Source organism: Oncorhynchus mykiss, chromosome 6, assembly GCF_013265735.2.
Source record: "Oncorhynchus mykiss isolate Arlee chromosome 6, USDA_OmykA_1.1, whole genome shotgun sequence".
Lineage (NCBI taxonomy): Eukaryota > Metazoa > Chordata > Actinopteri > Salmoniformes > Salmonidae > Oncorhynchus > Oncorhynchus mykiss.
In genome coordinates this window covers 86,511,709-86,530,632 of record NC_048570.1, presented here as the reverse complement: position 1 = coordinate 86,530,632, position 18,924 = coordinate 86,511,709, and the positions used below count along the sequence as shown (strand labels likewise).

The 18,924-nt window shown below is 42.8% G+C and overlaps 1 protein-coding gene across 1 annotated transcript; it reads right to left on the bottom strand.

Moving 5' to 3' along the window:
- Positions 1-3,710: 3,710 nt before the first annotated feature.
- LOC110526773 (RNA-binding protein with multiple splicing 2-like) lies at positions 3,711-17,020 on the bottom strand. Its single transcript, XM_036981340.1, has 8 exons — positions 16,575-17,020; positions 13,225-13,302; positions 11,786-11,824; positions 11,329-11,391; positions 9,932-10,082; positions 9,067-9,215; positions 4,851-4,923; positions 3,711-4,747 (listed from the first exon to the last, which is right to left on the bottom strand). The coding sequence occupies exons 1-7, from the start codon at positions 16,632-16,634 to the stop codon at positions 4,858-4,860; spliced, it is 606 nt and encodes a 201-aa protein (XP_036837235.1). The 5' UTR covers positions 16,635-17,020; the 3' UTR covers positions 3,711-4,747; positions 4,851-4,857.
- Positions 17,021-18,924: the final 1,904 nt, after the last annotated feature.

Below are 18,924 nucleotides of genomic sequence, written 5' to 3'. Positions count from 1 at the left end.
TGGAACGAGCTGCAACAAACACTCAAACTGAACAGTTTTATCTCAATATCTTCATTCAAAGACTCAATCATGGACACTCTTACTGACAGTTGTGGCTGCTTTGTGTAATGTGATGTATTGTTGTCTCTAACTTCTTGCCCTTTGTGCTGTTGTCTGTGCCCAATAATGTTTGTACCCTGTGCTGCTGCCATGTTGTGTTGCTGCCATGTTGTTGTCATGTGTTGTTACCATGCTATGTTGTTGTCTTTAGGTCTCTCTTTATGTTGTGTTGTCTCTCTTGTCGTGATGTGTGTTTTCTCCTATATTTTAATTTAATTTATTTAAATGTTTAAATCCCAGCCCCCGTCCCCGCAGGAGGTCTTTTGCCTTTTGGTAGGCCATCATTGTAAATAAGAATTTGTTGTCCAGACAGACTGGTGCCCAGACAGACTGGTGTCCAGCACAGACTGGTGCCCAGACAGACTGGTGTCCAGACAGACTGGTGTCCATGCTGATGCCCAGGCTGTAGAGGAAACCAAAGTTAATCACACAGCTGTATAGGTTTTATTTGACTATTTTGAGACATATTGCTGCAGCCAGAGCCTATAGGCTTATGTTTACATTGTATAGACAAAGCTAATTGTATAATATTGTGAGGACTGGATTTTCTACAATTTCTTATTTATGTTAATGTTAGTATTCACTTAAGATTCTATAGAAAATATTATGTTCAATAAATATTGTTTGTTTATACCTCATTCTGTTCTGTATAGGTCTACTTATTCTTAGACCGACAGATGGAGCAAACCGTTTTAAAGGAGGGAGGATTGTAGTGGGAGCACTGAAGTGTCAGGTGTGACTGTGTGGCAATGGACAATGGTTTACATGTTGTCACGGGTCAGGTAGGAGGGCCCCTTAGCAGATTGTTTCTTAGGGCCCCAGGGGGGTCAGGACCGGCTCTGAATATTCTCCATATCCAATCCTCTCAGATGAACTCACATGTTGTCACGGGTCGGGGAGGAGGGCCCCTTAGCAGATTGTTTCTTAGGGCCCCAGGGGGGTCAGGACCGGCTCTGAATATTCTCCATATCCAATCCTCTCAGATGAACTCACATGTTGTCACGGGTCAGGGAGGAGGGCCCCTTAGTAGATTGTTTCTTAGGGCCCCAGGGGGGTCAGGACCGGCTCTGAATATTCTCCATATCCAATCCTCTCAGATGAACTCACATGTTGTCACGGGTCGGGGAGGAGGGCCCCTTAGCAGATTGTTTCTTAGGGCCCCAGGGGGGTCAGGACCGGCTCTGAATATTCTCCATATCCAATCCTCTCAGATGAACTCACATGTTGTCACGGGTCAGGTAGGAGGGCCCCTTAGTAGATTGTTTCTTAGGGCCCCAGGGGGGTCAGGACCGGCTCTGAATATTCTCCATATCCAATCCTCTCAGATGAACTCACATGTTGTCACGGGTCGGGGAGGAGGGCCCCTTAGCAGATTGTTTCTTAGGGCCCCAGGGGGGTCAGGACCGGCTCTGAATATTCTCCATATCCAATCCTCTCAGATGAACTCACATGTTGTCACGGGTCGGGGAGGAGGGCCCCTTAGCAGATTGTTTCTTAGGGCCCCGGGGGGGTCAGGTCCGGCTCTGAATATTCTCCATATCCAATCCTCTCAGATGAACTCATGTGCCAAGGAGTGGAGGCTACACGTTGTTAACAGATGGAGTCAGCCAACACCAGAACACATTGTATTACTTCAGTTTGTCACAAGGGGGCATGCTTACTCTACTAAAGTGAACATGGTTCTTGTGTGACTGCATACATGTAGATGACGCACTTGTTCCTCTCTCATGGATTTGTATAAGTATCTGTAGTTGCTTTGGAACACTATTGTCACTATTTCACTGTTGGTTAGGGCTTGCAAGTTAAACATTTCACTGTATTGGTGCTGTACTTGTGCATGCAACAAATACAACTTTAAACTATTCATTTTTCCTTTCAAATGCAGACTGTTGGCCATTGACCACCATGCCAAAACATTCCCTATGTAAACCTGCCTATCTGAGTGGTTATGAATAATGTACATTTCCCCCAATGGATGTCACCATAAGGGAAATTTCAATTGTTATATTACAGGGGTAACCTCTAGTCTAACCTATTCAAACAAGTATCTAATGATACAAAAAAACATACATTTTTTAAAAACCTTTAACTAGGCAAGTCAGTTAAGAACAAACTCTTATTTTCAATGACGGCCTAGGAACAGTGGGTTAACTGCCTGTTCAGGGGCAGAACGACAGATTTGTACCTTGTTAGCTCGGGGGTTTGAACTTGCAACCTTCCGGTTACTAGTCCAACACTCTAACTACTAGGCTACCCTGCCGCCCCACATGCACGTGCATACAGTACATTCAGCACCGACACAAATCATTTGTTTTTGTGTATGTTCTTGTTTTAGCCTGTGACCCCCCCCCCCCATCCAATCATAATTTATTCATCATTAATGGTATATGGTGAATTATTTCATTATAGTACTGTATGTCAGTTCATTGCTATTGTAATGGGGAACTAAAACTATATGCACATCATTGAATCTGTCACACTTGCTAATATCAAATAGTTGCTTATACCTGTTGTGAAAGTAATCCGTTTACAAACATACTAATTCAAATAGGCCTAGGTTACAAATCTACATAAGACCATTTCATTGATACATTCACAAACACTAGATTTTGAATGACCAAACATAATTATTTTCATTGCTCACTGATTACAATAATGACTTGGAAAGACTTCATTGTCGGATGTTTTTGACCTGCTACCTTTTACTTTCAGATTTGGTTGGTGCAGAAGATGGCCGCCGAAGCACCCATCTGTCCTTAATCCATAGCATGCATGATGTCACAGCAGGCGTCATCGATATCCTGTCAAATCAACTCTATTGCATAAAAGCACAGGTCTTGTGTTATGTCCCGTTTCCCTGAAGGTCAAGCTGCTGTAATGTGGGGCAAGCTACTGATTCTTTACTTTTTATGTAGATCAAGTGTTTCATCCTGTTTGATCACAAACCACATCCAAGGTTGTGTAGAGTACGCTGCTGAAATCAGTTTCACCCATTATGAGACGACTAGTCATTAGAGCAAGAGTGCCTACAACCAATATTTGTATTGACTGAACAGGCCAGGAAAGGCAGTTTGGTACTCTCATTTCTACCCCATGTGGATTAGTTTGTGTTGACAAGTCAGCATCTTAGCTTTAACGTTAAATTGTTTCATAGACATATGGTTTATCATAGTTCAAATTATATTACTACCCTTCCTGGGGACCAGAAAGTATTAACTAGTCATAAGCCAAAATTGAATTGAAAACCATGAATGCTTATTCTGGCCACAAAACAGACCATGAAAATGGACAGAATCCCAGCAGTGCATCACCCAATGTACATAAGCAGCTGGTTCTATTGAAAATGGCCACTTAATCCCTTGAGAAGCCATCATGCTTGGTTGGGCAGAAACACATAACAGCTTCAGAGGGCAGAGTGGGTGGTGTAGGTCAGCTCTACTGGTAATACAAAGAGACTAATACAATAGTACGTTTAAAATGTATAATTGACCTGGAAACATCTGAAATTAAGCTCTGATGTACTGTAAAGTGAGTCAGCGAAAGCATAGTTTAGGCATAACACACAAAGGACATGCATAGTTTAGACCTGGTTAATTCAATCAGAAAAATAATTGCATTCACTTTGTTTAATTCATAAAATGGGAACAGTTGTACATCTCATGTTCAGCAGATACAGAGACAAACTTATTCTAAACTGCAAACTTAAATTTCTCCATCCACCAAATCCTGCTAAACCATTAAAAAAAATGGCTTCCAAAAGCAACCCCTTCATGTTTGTAGTCCAGTTTCACATTCTGAATAATCAACATTTTACAGCAATCAATTTCTTAGCAGTCCAAATGGCACATGGGCCACTGTTAGAATTCTTCAATATTTCAGTAGACCCTCAAACAAATACAATTGCACTTTTTTTTTTAAGTACTTACAGGATTATAGATCAAAACACCAAAACACAAAATACTCCTAAACAAACACACGTTCATTATTTAGTAGCACAAAATGCATAAATATACATTAAACAGAAGTACAAAAATACTTGTACTTTGCATTTGCTCAAATATACTCTTTATAGACATTGATATTTTGGGAGAGACTGGGATTGTCAGAACCTAGGGGTGCATTCTACAAGGTCCATGCAAGAGGAGCCATCTACACAACAGTCCATCTTTCACAGGTAAGACCAGGAATACACAGGAAGCAAAGGGGATTCATTGTCTAGACTTTAGGTCCAGATAAAGAAGCAACACAATCACTAAGAAAAACAAGGACACAGAACTCTGCTTTCTAATTCATGCCAAAAATACTTCAACATGCAATGACTGAACTCTTAGCTCTCTAGGCCATAACCCAAGGAGTTGCTTTATAATGTATAACTTCTTCAGAATGTTATTCTCTTCAGGTCATTATTTGCTATGGCGTTTACTTGGCTCACGTGAGGTTTGGAAGTGCTAAGATGGTACCGGAATAGTTGCCAAAAGGAAATCAGCTCAATCTGTCGATGGCAAGGTTGTCAGTTCAGACCCCTCCAGAGAACATGAATAGGTCTGTAATGCACATTTGTCCATTAAATAAACCTGATTAAATTAATGACGAGCTCAGTTAAACCTCCCTTCAACTGGACGGAGAAGGTATGGTTCCCAAAATACATCTGAAGGGGGAAATTGGACATAAGTAATTTTCAATCATTTTAATGTAATCCATATTGTACGTTCTGAAAAACTTGATGAAAGCACTTGTATAAAGATACTCACTATATATCTAACAGAACTGCCGGGACTTCCATCCTGGCTGGTTAGTTTCAGATGGAGTAGGGTACCAGCGCATCTAGAGAGACCAAAGAAACCAGTCAGACAATAACAATTGATCGCATCCAGTGAGATTTCCCAGCAGGACTGTAGGAAACAAGACTTTAGACAGAAAGGGAAATAAATTAACGTTATCCTAATTGTTGACTGAAGTCTTGTCACCTATTGAAAAGCTCTAAAAGGATAACACATTTCAGAGATTTGGATGAACTGTCCCTTTAAGCAGTGGTCATTCAAAGACCATAGGAATGTGGGTCACAGCTGCCCTATGACAATGAACAGTATCGTAACACGACATTCATGGAATAGCTTGCTTGTCTCATTTCCATGTGATCAACATTTCCATCTTAAAAGCAACTGATTGACAACTACCTTTCCATACCTCTGGTCCAACTAGTTTGGTTGGACTAAATGAGGTCAAACAGATAGACCATGGCACAGTACAAATTGACAGGAACAACAGTTCATACTTTGTATACGAGTTATTGCCTTAGGATTTCAAACAAAAGACACCTGAAATTTGACCATGACAGGGTGAACTACCGGTAAATGTAAGGTAAGCTTTGGTTTTGGAGACTTACAATTCATTGGTGGTTTGGCAAATATACGAAGTTCAGTGTATTTCCCTCATTCATTCGACATGAGTGTTGGCTGGATCAAATTCAGAGCATTTGAGGGATCTTTCATCAGATGGCAATTAGGAACTCTCCTTTCCATTTCAAACAGAAAAGCTTCTGTTCCAATCAAGGACGTGGACAGTAAGTTATCACCGCCAAAGAAGATCTGTCATGACCGACAGTTTTCTCCCAGTAAATACCACACATTTCTGAGGTTGTTTTACCCAATGACAAACACAATCGCTGCCCATTTCACAGGGTAACACTCCACCATGTTCATACATTACACAAGTGAGCTTGGCGTTGAACTTCAAATGACCCGTGGCAGGGCCTGACTACTGCAGTGTGGCCCATTGTACCATAACACCAGCACTTAGACCGCAATTAGCTAGCAATGGCAGGACTTCAGACAGTTCTCTGCCTCAGTTTGCAGTGAGAGCATTCCTACAGCACACGGATGGAAAGGCTGGTTGAAGGGTCCTATAGCTGGCTTCTTTATCATGGGCTAGTTTCCTCACAAGTGTCTCACAGAAGCAGTGGTGGAATTGAGGGGGAACCCACTTAGAACAGGGCCTAGTTCAACAGGGGACAACATTGTTGAAGGTTCGGATAGAAATATATAAAGAACACGCCTCTGACATGAAGCCGAATTGCAGCTAGAAATGTAATGAACAGATGTAACGTTTCAATGTTATCCTACAGATTGTGGCCCCTGGATTCCAGGTGTAAACTATGTGGCCGGCGATACGTCCATCAGTCTGTCCCCAAACCTCTCTACTTGGGTATTCCTGAGTGAAGTCCATTTCCACCACTGGGTAGGAGTGTCTCCATCGATTTAGAAAAGGTCATTTAATATGATCTCTATGGTCTCCTCTCCCTAATGGCCCTACTGTGTGAAGCTGGATATGGACTTAACAGGAAGGAAGTGAACTCTGAAGGTGGGGATGCATTAAAGCCTCCCGTCACACTTGCAGCTTTCAGGCCCAGACACCTAGGAAGCAGTGGGAGCTATTCTCTGGTGAGAATCAATGAGAGGGGCTGTGAGGGCATGCTACTAGCGCAGAGCAGGGCATGCTACTAGCGCAGAGCAGGGCATGCTACTAGCGCAGAGCAGGGCATGCTACTAGCGCAGAGCAGGGCATGCTACTAGCGCAGAGCAGGGCATGCTACTAGCGCAGAGCAGGGCATGCTACTAGCGCAGAGCAGGGCATGCTACTAGCGCAGAGAAGGGCATGCTACTAGCGCAGAGAAGGGCATGCTACTAGCGCAGAGAAGGGCATGCTACTAGCGCAGAGAAGGGCATGCTACTAGCGCAGAGAAGGGCATGCTACTAGCGCAGAGAAGGGCATGCTACTAGCGCAGAGAAGGGCATGCTACTAGCGCAGAGAAGGGCATGCTACTAGCGCAGAGCAGGGCATGCTACTAGCGCAGAGCAGGGCATGCTACTAGCGCAGAGCAGGGCATGCTACTAGCGCAGAGCAGGGGATGCTACTAGCGCAGAGAAGGGGATGCTACTAGCGCAGAGAAGGGGATGCTACTAGCGCAGAGAAGGGGATGCTACTAGCGCAGAGAAGGGGATGCTACTAGCGCAGAGAAGGGGATGCTACTAGCGCAGAGAAGGGGATGCTACTAGCGCAGAGAAGGGGATGCTACTAGCGCAGAGAAGGGGATGCTACTAGCGCAGAGAAGGGGATGCTACTAGCGCAGAGAACAGAGAAGGGGATGCTACTAGCGTAGAGAACAGAGAAGGGGATGCTACTAGCGTAGAGAACAGAGAAGGGGATGCTACTAGCGCAGAGAACAGAGAAGGGGATGCTACTAGCGTAGAGAACAGAGAAGGGGATGCTACTAGCGTAGAGAACAGAGAAGGGGATGCTACTAGCGTAGAGAACAGAGAAGGGGAGGCTACTAGCGTAGAGAACAGAGAAGGGGAGGCTACTAGCGTAAAGAACAGAGAAGGGGAGGCTACTAGCGTAGAGAACAGAGAAGAGGATGCTACTAGCGCAGAGAACAGAGAAGGGGATGCTACTAGCGCAGAGAAGGGGATGCTACTAGCGCAGAGAAGGGGATGCTACTAGCGCAGAGAAGGGGATGCTACTAGCGCAGAGAAGGGGATGCTACTAGCGCAGAGAAGGGGATGCTACTAGCGCAGAGAAGGGGATGCTACTAGCGCAGAGAACAGAGAAGGGGATGCTACTAGCGTAGAGAACAGAGAAGGGGATGCTACTAGCGCAGAGAACAGAGAAGGGGATGCTACTAGCGCAGAGAAGGGGATGCTACTAGCGCAGAGAAGGGGATGCTACTAGCGCAGAGAAGGGGATGCTACTAGCGCAGAGAAGGGGATGCTACTAGCGCAGAGAAGGGGATGCTACTAGCGCAGAGAAGGGGATGCTACTAGCGCAGAGAAGGGGATGCTACTAGCGCAGAGAAGGGGATGCTACTAGCGCAGAGAAGGGGATGCTACTAGCGCAGAGAAGGGGATGCTACTAGCGCAGAGAAGGGGATGCTACTAGCGCAGAGAACAGAGAAGGGGATGCTACTAGCGCAGAGAACAGAGAAGGGGATGCTACTAGCGTAGAGAACAGAGAAGGGGATGCTACTAGCGTAGAGAACAGAGAAGGGGATGCTACTAGCGTAGAGAACAGAGAAGGGGAGGCTACTAGCGTAGAGAACAGAGAAGGGGAGGCTACTAGCGTAGAGAACAGAGAAGGGGAGGCTACTAGCGTAGAGAACAGAGAAGGGGAGGCTACTAGCGTAGAGAACAGAGAAGGGGAGGCTACTAGCGTAAAGAACAGAGAAGGGGAGGCTACTAGCGTAGAGAACAGAGAAGGGGAGGCTACTAGCGTAGAGAACAGAGAAGGGGAGGCTACTAGCGTAGAGAACAGAGAAGGGGAGGCTACTAGCGTAGAGAACAGAGAAGGGGAGGCTACTAGCGTAAAGAACAGAGAAGGGGAGGCTACTAGCGTAGAGAACAGAGAAGGGGAGGCTACTAGCGTAGAGAACAGAGAAGGGGAGGCTACTAGCGTAAAGAACAGAGAAGGGGAGGCTACTAGCGTAGAGAACAGAGAAGGGGAGGCTACTAGCGTAGAGAACAGAGAAGGGGAGGCTACTAGTTCAGTGTGTCAGAAATAACTTCCTCTGTGGTATAAGTCAGTTTGAAGCTTAACAGAGCGTTAAAGGTAGACTATATGATATTATACACATAGCGGGGCAATTTCCTGTTCACAGAAAACAAAATTCAGATCTGCCAAGAATGCAACTAACAGCTCATCCCAGTGGACCTGCCTCAAGTGCGCAAAAGAGCCAACAATTCTGTTGGGGTGACTTCCCACTTGCAGACGTCAATGCGTACGTGTTTGATGGCGTTGTATTGCTGAGTCGACCTTTAAGGATGGCGTCAAGGCATTGAATTGGCACTGGGCTAATGAGTCTCTGGGAGAATGTCAAGAGCACAAGGGCGGACCTATTGGCTTCCATTCTTACTGAACTGCAGTGAGTGGAGAGATGGAAGGACTAAAGGGAAGAGAGAACAGTTGGTCCCGTACCTGGGCGTGGAGGGCTGCAGCAGCAGCAGCCGCTGCAGGATAGGCGAAGGCGCCGTGAGGGAGCCCGGGGGTCAGCTCCGTGGTGTACAGGGGGTACGGGGTCCACGTGTCCGGGGACGCTGGAATCAATGCCGCCCCCGTCAAGTCATCTGGAAACGTGCAGGAGGTAAAAGGGCCGGGGAAACAGTATTGGGTTTAACAATTATCTGTTAAAATGCCCCCATTGACATTATCAGTAGTGCTTAGAGGCTGTTAACTGAATGGGCAGAAATCACCGCCAACTAGAACATTGCACTCAAAACCCTACGGAATCCACGATACAGTACATGTTCCTACTTTAACTTTACAGTTCACGTCATTGTCTTGCTTTCCTCTTTGCGTGAATATTCCTGATAGAAAGTATGAAGTATTTATGTTGGGCTGACTTAGTCAGCGAAGTTAAGCAATTACAGTCATAACATTGTAGATCTTTAAGTGGAAACAATATAACTAAACCCGGTAGAAGTCATCGCAGTACCATTTAAACTGCACTAAGGTCATTAATGCCAGGGCCCTCCAGTGCCACCCCTCCCATCCAGGGACAACAAGCAGGCGAATGGGCAAGAGAGGGGGCACCTGCAGTCTAGGCCGAGACAGACTAGCACAGATACTGGAGAAATTCTGGATTGAAGAAAAAATTGATTAAACTCTACAGTCCGATGACTCATGCATGTGGCGGGTGAGTTAGTCTTCAGTTGTTAGATTATTTCACCCAATTGTTGGGTTTACTGCAACGCGCCAAGCAAGAGAAAAGGGGGAATAACTGGCACAGTGGTGAGAGTGTGGGTCGAGGCTAGAGTGGTGTTGTGAAGCCGTAACAACTTACATGGGTCCCGTGCAATGAAGTGAGCTCCTAGAGCAGGGTGGATATTAGTGGGATTCGGTGTGCCCATCAGCTTACTCTTTGCCATCTTCGTGTTGGCTTTAGCAAACTCTAAGCGCAGGGTCTGGGGGCACTCGGGGTCAAAACGGATGCCCTGAGAGGAGAGACGGGACGGGGACACAGTATTGTAAAGGTGGCCTAGGTGAGTCCAGGCCTAGGGCAAGTGTGTCAACAGCCTTACATGACCCCCTCTCCATTGGCCCCGCTCCAATACTTGTCCAATGCATATTTCCCCCCCACCTTCATTAAGGTAACCACTGATCTTATACGTGACTGGATAAGAAAAGTGAAGTTTCCCTTTTGTCTTGACCAATCCAACCGCATCAGATCAGTGACAACATCAAACAGGATAAGGTGGAAGGATGCATACTTTTTTTTAAAGTAGTCTCACAGGGCACTAGTACGCTCCTTTCCATGACTACTTAAGGACACATGGTTTGGGTAGGTACTCAGCACATTACTTCCACCATATTGAGCCCTTTCATGATGGAGAGAAGGAAACGAGGAGAGGAAGCTGTGAAAGACTTGGCCTTGGATGTGTTTGACCCTGGTTGTGTTTCTGTGCCCTAAGCATTGTGCCCACATGCAGGTGAGTATGTTGGTGTGTGTGAGTGCGAGACTGCTTACGTGGCTACAGGCTGTGATGTTCCTATAAGGAAGACTATGCTATGAGAGCTGTGTTAGATACAGCCAATGTGGCTACGTAGTGACAGAATAAGAAGTTATATTACAGAAGGTGTTCAAAACACTACCAATGTAGCTCTATATACAATATATTTATATGGCTAAGCAGTGATATGCAAATTAGGAGAGCTATAACGTATTACGAAAGATGTGTCCAATTATACCAAAGTTAACTACCGTAAGTCTACAGGATTCTGGTCTCTGTTTCCAAAAATGGCCCTGCCCTTGAATTGTAAGAGACAAAATGCTTTGTTTGAGTGATCAGAGGAACTCCGTTAGCCCAGCAGTGAAACCCCCCCAACCATACCTCATAGGTTAGAAACAGGACAGAAGAGGTTGAGTCAAAAATGTAGCGTAACTCTTAACTTAAAGCCTGCATTATGACAGTTCTGTTTTGTATGACTCGATAACATAATGATTGTGTATGCCACCTTTAGGTCTAATCTTCTAATGATTCTAAAGACTTCTAAAAAGGATTATACCAAGTTATTAAGCACAATGCAGGCTTTACGCAAAGCATTACCATGTAGCTATATACACACCACAGAAAGAAACAAAGCAACACATTTTTGGGCAAAATCCTTGTGTCCAGGGTGGATGAAGACATTGCAACTATTCACGGCTACTGTCAACTGTCCGCCTGGTCTGATGCTTACGTTTAGTGCGTTTTTGGCAGCTTCGGCTCCAGTCCGATTGTCAAAGGTGACAAACCCAACTGGCTGGAAGAGAGGAGAGAACACTGAGACAAAGGGCCCCTAATGTCCACCTCAACAGGTTAGCACAGGAAGACTGCCCAAGTACACTTCAGGTAAATGGTCAGAATACAATGGGACTGAATCATAAATGCATTAGACAATTCACAACAGAAGCTAAACCACATAGGTTTAATATTATAAGATGAAAGCACGGCAACTGCATGGGAAGGTTGTTTCCTATTGAAAAATTATTAACTAGACCAATGTTAGCAATCCAACGTTAATTAGCCATGTAACACTTTTTGATTACCCAAATGGTGGTAGGAAAACTGAACAATGCCACTCAATCCAAGGTCTCCTCATAAAGCCCTCATTTGGGGCCATGAGTCCCCTATAGTAATAACAGAAAGCATCTCACCTGTTTTGATGTCAACTTAATCAGTGAACCCTCATAACCCTGTAAGAGAAGACATCCAATTAACAACGATGAAGTCACATGCAGGAAGCCAGACATGCACTCACCTCAGATATGTTGATAAAAAAAATAGAGAAATCCACAGACCTGTAATTAGGTATTTGTCTCATTTTAAAAGGAACCCATTATATTTTACTGCATAGGTCCAACTGTATTTAATGTTAACTGATGCTCCAGCCTTCTCCTGAACTATTCCGTTTGTTGAAATCTTTCAACCAACTTCATAGGCTGTTCAACAACCAGTGAATTAATGTGAATCATTTTTAGTTGTTTTAAACGGGCCAAGAAATCTTTGGTTTGGATGTCAGTATGAGTCAGATTCCTGGGGAATGTAGGAGATTTGAGCCTGACTGGTATTGATGGATGAGAAGTCTTCTAATCCTGATATACAGACATGGGGAAATTAAACAACTTAAGACGATGTTAGGTTCGGAGTGTTTTCGTCCTTTCAGGAACTGCAAACCACCTTCAACAGAAATGTAACACTAAATGCATACAACTAATAACAGAGGCAGCTGAATCCCATCTACTTTGCTTCATACAAATCACTAAAAAGCATGTGGGCCTGTGTTTTTTTCCAGGACAAAAAACCTGTCTACAGTATCTTTGCGTGTAGAAAAAGAAAGCTGGAAGGGTTGGGAGGTCGATTGCCAAAATAAAGCTTCAGATCCAATATACAGAATGATACAACAGCAGATAGTACAGACTACAACCAGTCTGACAAACAATATATCCAATGGAATCTAATCTATGAAAACAGGCGGAGAATGGACTGGTTTCAGTGATTTCATAGAACTGCTTTGAACGCTTGTCATGAATCACACATGAAAGGAAATGGATGAATCCTAATCTTCTTGACCTGGAGGGGAGTTGGGTCACTGGGATAGTTGGCCAATAACAGTGCTATTCATTTACACATTCCACAAGACCATCCATGTGTGAGGGATACCACTTCCATTTTGGTCAGGGAGGGTTAATGAAACTGTACATGTTGATTAATAATATACAATGTAGTGTAGATGAACAGTGATGTAGCGTTACTACTTTCAATATTTCTGGAGTCCTCTGCGGTATTGTAAGAAGGTAATGACAATATATAATTAATCATATGGGCATCTGCTTTGTAATAACGTCAAACTAAGGTAGCTACATTAGCACCCGATGAAGAAGATGTTTGTTAAAACATTCTGTTACAATGACAATACTACTGATATGCATTTTGTTTATTCTCATTATGAAATGTTTTAATATAAAAATGCAGGAAACAGAACAGAAGAGCCAATGACAGGAGTGGACTGTCTGCCGTCTCCGTTGCAGTGGACAACAAGTTAAATACGGAGGCCAAATTCTTCCATCGTCTCGGAAACTAATCTCATGCTTACCTTAAATGGTCTGAACAGCAGGTACAGTTCACGAGGTTTGATATCCACCGGCAGGCCACTAACAAAAAGTGTTCGTACCTGGAAAACAAAAAATAACAGTATAGTGTATCTCCAGGGCCCCATTTATTCAAAAGTTATCAATCCGGGTTTCGCCTATCGGACAGGGTTAAAATGCATAGAAACGGAATAGATAGAATGGACTAATCAGCATTCTACGTCTGCACATTTAATGCTTTCCGATAGGTAAAATACGGCTAGATGGCTTGAAAAATTGTCCAGAGCATGGGATTCAAAATACAATTTATTTGATAGGAAACCAATATTTAGACATTAATAGAATCAAGCATGACAATGAGAAGACTGTATGGAAAGTGGTCCTGTACAGTTCAGTTGGTAGAGCATGGCGCTTGAAACCGGTCACCCATACATAAAATATCCGACAAGCATGACAGTCACTTTGGATAAAAGCGTCTGCTAAATGGCATAATGCATACATATATGAATCGTGTCTGAAGGACGTAGTCAATGGCCAGGTTCTACTCGTTTACATATGGGATATCGTGCACATAAACTTTGCCCTGAAAATGGAGCGCCATCTTGATTTAAAGAATTTGCGGAATCAGGTTTTACTGCTTGGCTAAAACAAAAACCTGCACACAGACGGTCGACGGCCGGGGAGGATTGTCCACCTCTGATGCAGTTTTCAATATCAACAATAATTCTAAAAGTCTCTGTGCGGGACAAATGGCAGTTCCTACATTCATCTCTTAACAGACTAACCTATTCCTAGTTGACTGAATAAAGATCAATACCACTTGCTTACATGCTGACCACACCGGTCACGTGTGCAAAATAAATTCAAATATTATTCAATCATTGCACAGAACACACTGCAGGTCCTGCCACTTCCTTTCTCCTCATTGGTTTATAGAAGCATATACCCACGTGCCATCTTCTCATTGGTTTTTAACATATGCCCACATGGGTGATTGAAATATGAACTGAGGTCAGTTGTGGTAATGCACCTTATGAAAGTTAGCTGCCAATCACCATATAAAGTCCAAAGAAAAAGAAGCCTAGAAGGAGGAGAGATGACTAGAAACTATTCTGTTTACCGTTTTATGTGTGGATTGTCAGAGTAGAGGACCTTGTGCATTTCAGGTAAAATACCTCCATGTTCATATCCCAGGACAAATTAGCTAGCAAAAGCAAGCTAGCTAAATTGCCATAAATGTTTAATGCTGTTCGACCTGTCCCCAAATGAATATAATTGGTTCAGAGTTTGTTTTGATATTTCAACCTGTGCATTGTGATTGTGTTTGGTGTGGTGGGACAAAAATCAATTTGCAACACTACTCTACCTGGTACCATACCACAACACATCAATGACTAGGCTACTGTAGGAATGCTCCCTCTTCAAGCCCCCCCTTCAGCCCAAATCCTTGAACATGCAGTATAAAAAAAACAATAACAAAGGATGTACTATGGTGACAATAAACAACCTAAATTGTGAGTACTGGAGGAATGTCAAATTTGAGACCATCTAAGTACAAAGTAGTGATGTGCAGCCCCTCATGACTCAGGCTGCATTTACACAGGCTGCCCAAATCTAACATTTTTCCACTAAATTATGTTTTTAGATCAGATATTTCTCAGAGGTGGTCTGATTGGCTAAAAGAACAATAGATTCTTTTTAAATAATCAGAATTGGGCTGCCTGTGTAAATGCAGCCATTATTTAGTAGGGAGAAAGGGTTGGATTTCCACATGCGAATTCAACAAACATGGGCCCGTAATGTTGTCCATTGGACCCTGCAGTGGCTGAGGAAATAAACAGGCCTACAGAAGGGCCATTGGGTCCCACTCTGTGGGGAGGCCCGTGCAGCACAATGGACTGCCAGAGGAACAGCGGTGGACAACAGTGCACAGTGTGACACCATTTCCTTCCTTTGACCCGCGCCTGCGAAACACAGCCCGGATACAACATTTCTCAGGTGCTCTGGCGACAGAACTCCCATGCAAGTTTAAGGCACGTACTGTTAGCCACATCCCATCTAGACAAATTCATTGGACTAATTAGAACATCTGACTAGGGAATAGAAGATAAGCTTCACTGTAAACAGATTTCATGTAATGATTTTAATTGGTTTAACCTCAGAACAATATGGTTTCTTGGACAATTGAATGTTTGTTGAAGGTTAATAAGAAATGCATCAAGTGTGTGTAGGCCTAAATCATACAAGGCAAAGGCAACAAAACCATACTTAAAGGTATATGGCGGAAATCTGGATCAAAATTAAATAAGTGATTGGGACAAAGACTCCGGAGTGGCACAGCGGTCTTAGGCACTGCATCTCGGTGCATCACAACCGGCCTTGATAGGTAGTCCCATAGGGCCGCTCACAATCGGCCCAGCGTCTTCTGGGTTATTAGGGGAGGATTTGGCCAGGGTAGGCAGTCATTGTAAAATAAGAATGTTCTTAACTGACTTGCTTAGTTAAATAAAATAAAAATGTACATGAAATGTAGTCTACAGCAAGTGGATTTCGTAGATCCAGTCAGTTAATGTGCAGAGAGGACAGTAAATTTTTTTTTTTTAAAACAGTGAAAGATTGGAAATACATTGAACATTTCTTTACCGACCACAGATCAGATAAGGATCGGAAATCTGTATTATGGCATAAAAATCTCATGTTCTGTTAGGTGCCGATCGTGTGAGCTGGTAAATTCATCCGCCGTAATATGAAATTAGGTGGGTCTGTTAATACAGCGACAGAACAGAAACCTGCAATTTTTAGGCCTACCGTGGATTAGAAAAACAAATATTAAAATGCTTAAAATTAAGTATAACCTGTAGATCTACAATTGTAATAATTGCAATTGTATTGATTTGAGAGTTCAAACCAAATAAAATCCTGAAATACAGCGCAAATGTCATTGCAATTAGGCTATAGTCTAAAACAATATTTCACATGGCCATAACAATAATCTACTGTAGGCCTAATTTAAAGACAGCAAGCCTTGCAAAAAAATAAACATTCCTGTGTTACTTGCAATCAAAAAATAACGTCCATTTAAAAACGGAGGCACACCCTTTTCAGAGCTTCCAACGGACTCGCACGACTTTTTGGTGAGAAACCCATAACTTAAAGGGAACTTCACACCCTTATTCTCATGCGATGTGCTTTGAATCAGTTGATCATTAATTAGCCTGCAATTTTGGGGAGCAAAACTATTTGCATGCTACTCTACATCTCTTCCAGGCTAGACTTCGTAGCCACGCTCACAACCCGTTCCAAACAAAGACATAATACAGAACTTTTGACCAAAAAAAAAAGTCCATATTCTTACCTCCTCTTCTATGGAAACGTTATTCGTCTCGGAATCAGACTTCAGACTTGTGATAGACATGTTGAGGTTTACTTCAGCGTCAGTTAGAGAAGAAATGTGAAGTTCAGAGTATTTTCCAAGTGCGCTTGTGGTTGAAGAAGTATTGGTGGCGTTTAGACTTCAAGAAAGATGTGCCGAGGTGAGTTCGTGGTGTAGCCAAGGTATCCAAAGATGTATTGCGAGAGATAATCATTCATTAAAATAAACTTAAGGTGGATAAGTGCAGTGTGAAGGTGCGACAGTGGGAAAGAAGTGCTCGTATGCACCTCTGCTCACATCAATTGCGTTTGGTTGGGGAATCTGGTGGGAGAACAAGTAAACTTTTTCAGTGGAGCGCGTCTCCGCGGCCGTTCCCCTGTTTTGCAATTAGGTCATCAATTATGTTCCAGCCCTGTGTGTGCTGTAATCATGTTGGAGATCCGCCTCAGCTGGTGTCAAACCCAGCCCCTTCATAAATGCATCACCGTTTCTATTGGAGACCATGAGCCAATAGAAAATATTTTATCAACGTTCTCTTTTTGTCTGCCTATAAAATGAGCATTCCACACATTTTATTATAGACCTATACACCTCAAGGTATGGTTGTTTGACATGCATTTCGAGTATCTTATTTTCTTGTCAAATCAAATTAGCCTTTAAATAATGACTGAGATTATTTTCATGATTAAAAAAAGGAAGATTATTTCATATACAATTTCAGTGTTGTTTGATACAAATTGACTTAACTTTCATTATAAAAAAAAACCACCAGCCATCGAATTCCAGAAACATCCAATGTAAAACCTATTATTTGTGCCAGTTATTTGAGATACTTTAGAATTTAATACCAAATGAATAGAATGATTTATATTTTATATTTGTGATATTATAGGCCATTTTAATTAGAACAATATATTTTTGTGTATCATTGGCTAATATTATTTAATTGTGAGCTGTATATTTGTTTTATATAGCCTAATAAGATTTATTATCACTGATAAAACATTCTATTTTATTAGCCTAATTTAATTTTACAAAGTTGATATTCAATATAAGCCTACTTTAGGCTAAATATTTCACATGTCTGTTTTCTTTAAAAGGCTCTTCTGTATAATGCATAACGGTAATGATTCCACCTGCTGAAAATATGATTCAAGACAAAGATCAGGGATATTTCACTTAAATCCTGAATAAATGCTTAGATAACACCACATTTCGATTCATTTAATTATATTATGACATATTATCCCAAAGTATTAACTGTTATAGTATATAGTGAGCTTCTATTCACATTTGCAAATCAATGTACATGTTTTTCTTTCTTTATAACATAGATTACTACTACTGCATTCTTAAACTGCATTAATTACTAGTCAAATGTTTTAATCAAAGTTAATAGTACAGAATCAATACAATTATTCTGTATCGAAGTATACAGAATCCTATACATATTTTTATGTTTTATAATATGCATTTCATGTTGACCAGGTCTTTATGAACAGATTGTGATGAACAAATATTGAAATTGTTTAAAGCAAAACTAGATCAAGTTTATGCCAAAGCATGATGCTGGAGAAATGCCCTGTGGCTGGTGTATCTCCCGTACACTACATGACCAAAAGAATGTGGACACCTGCTCGTCGAACATCTCATTCCAAAATCATGGGCATTAATATGGAGTTGGTCTCAACTTTGCTGCTATAACAGCCTCCACTCTTCTGGGAAGGCTTTCCACTAGATGTTGGAACATTGCTGCGGGGACTTGCTTCCATTCAGCCACAAGAGCATTAGTGAGGTCGGGCACTGATGTTGGGCGATTAGGCCTGACTCGCAGTCGGCGTTCCAATTCATCCCAAAGGCGTTCAATGGGCGTGAGATCAGGGCTCTGTGCAGGCCAGTCAAGTTCTTCCACACCGATCTCAACAAACCATTTCTGTATGGACCTTGCTTTGTGCACGGGGGCATTGTCATGCTGAAACAGAAAAGGGCCTTCCCCAAACTGTTGCCACAAAGTTTGAAGCACAGTATCGTCTAGAATGTCATTGTATGCTGTAGCGTTAAGATTTCCCTTCACTGGAACTAAGGGCCCTAGCCCGAACCATGAAAAACATCCCCAGACCATTATTCCTCCACCAAACTGTACAGTTGGTTAAGCGTGATTCATCACTTCAGAGAACGCTTTCCATTGCTCCAGAGTAAAATGACGGCGAGCTTTACACCACACCACTCCATCCAATGCTTGGCATTGCGCATGGTGATCTTGGCATTGTGCATGGTGATCTTGGCATTGTGCATGGTGATCTTGGCATTGCGCATGGTGATCTTGGCATTG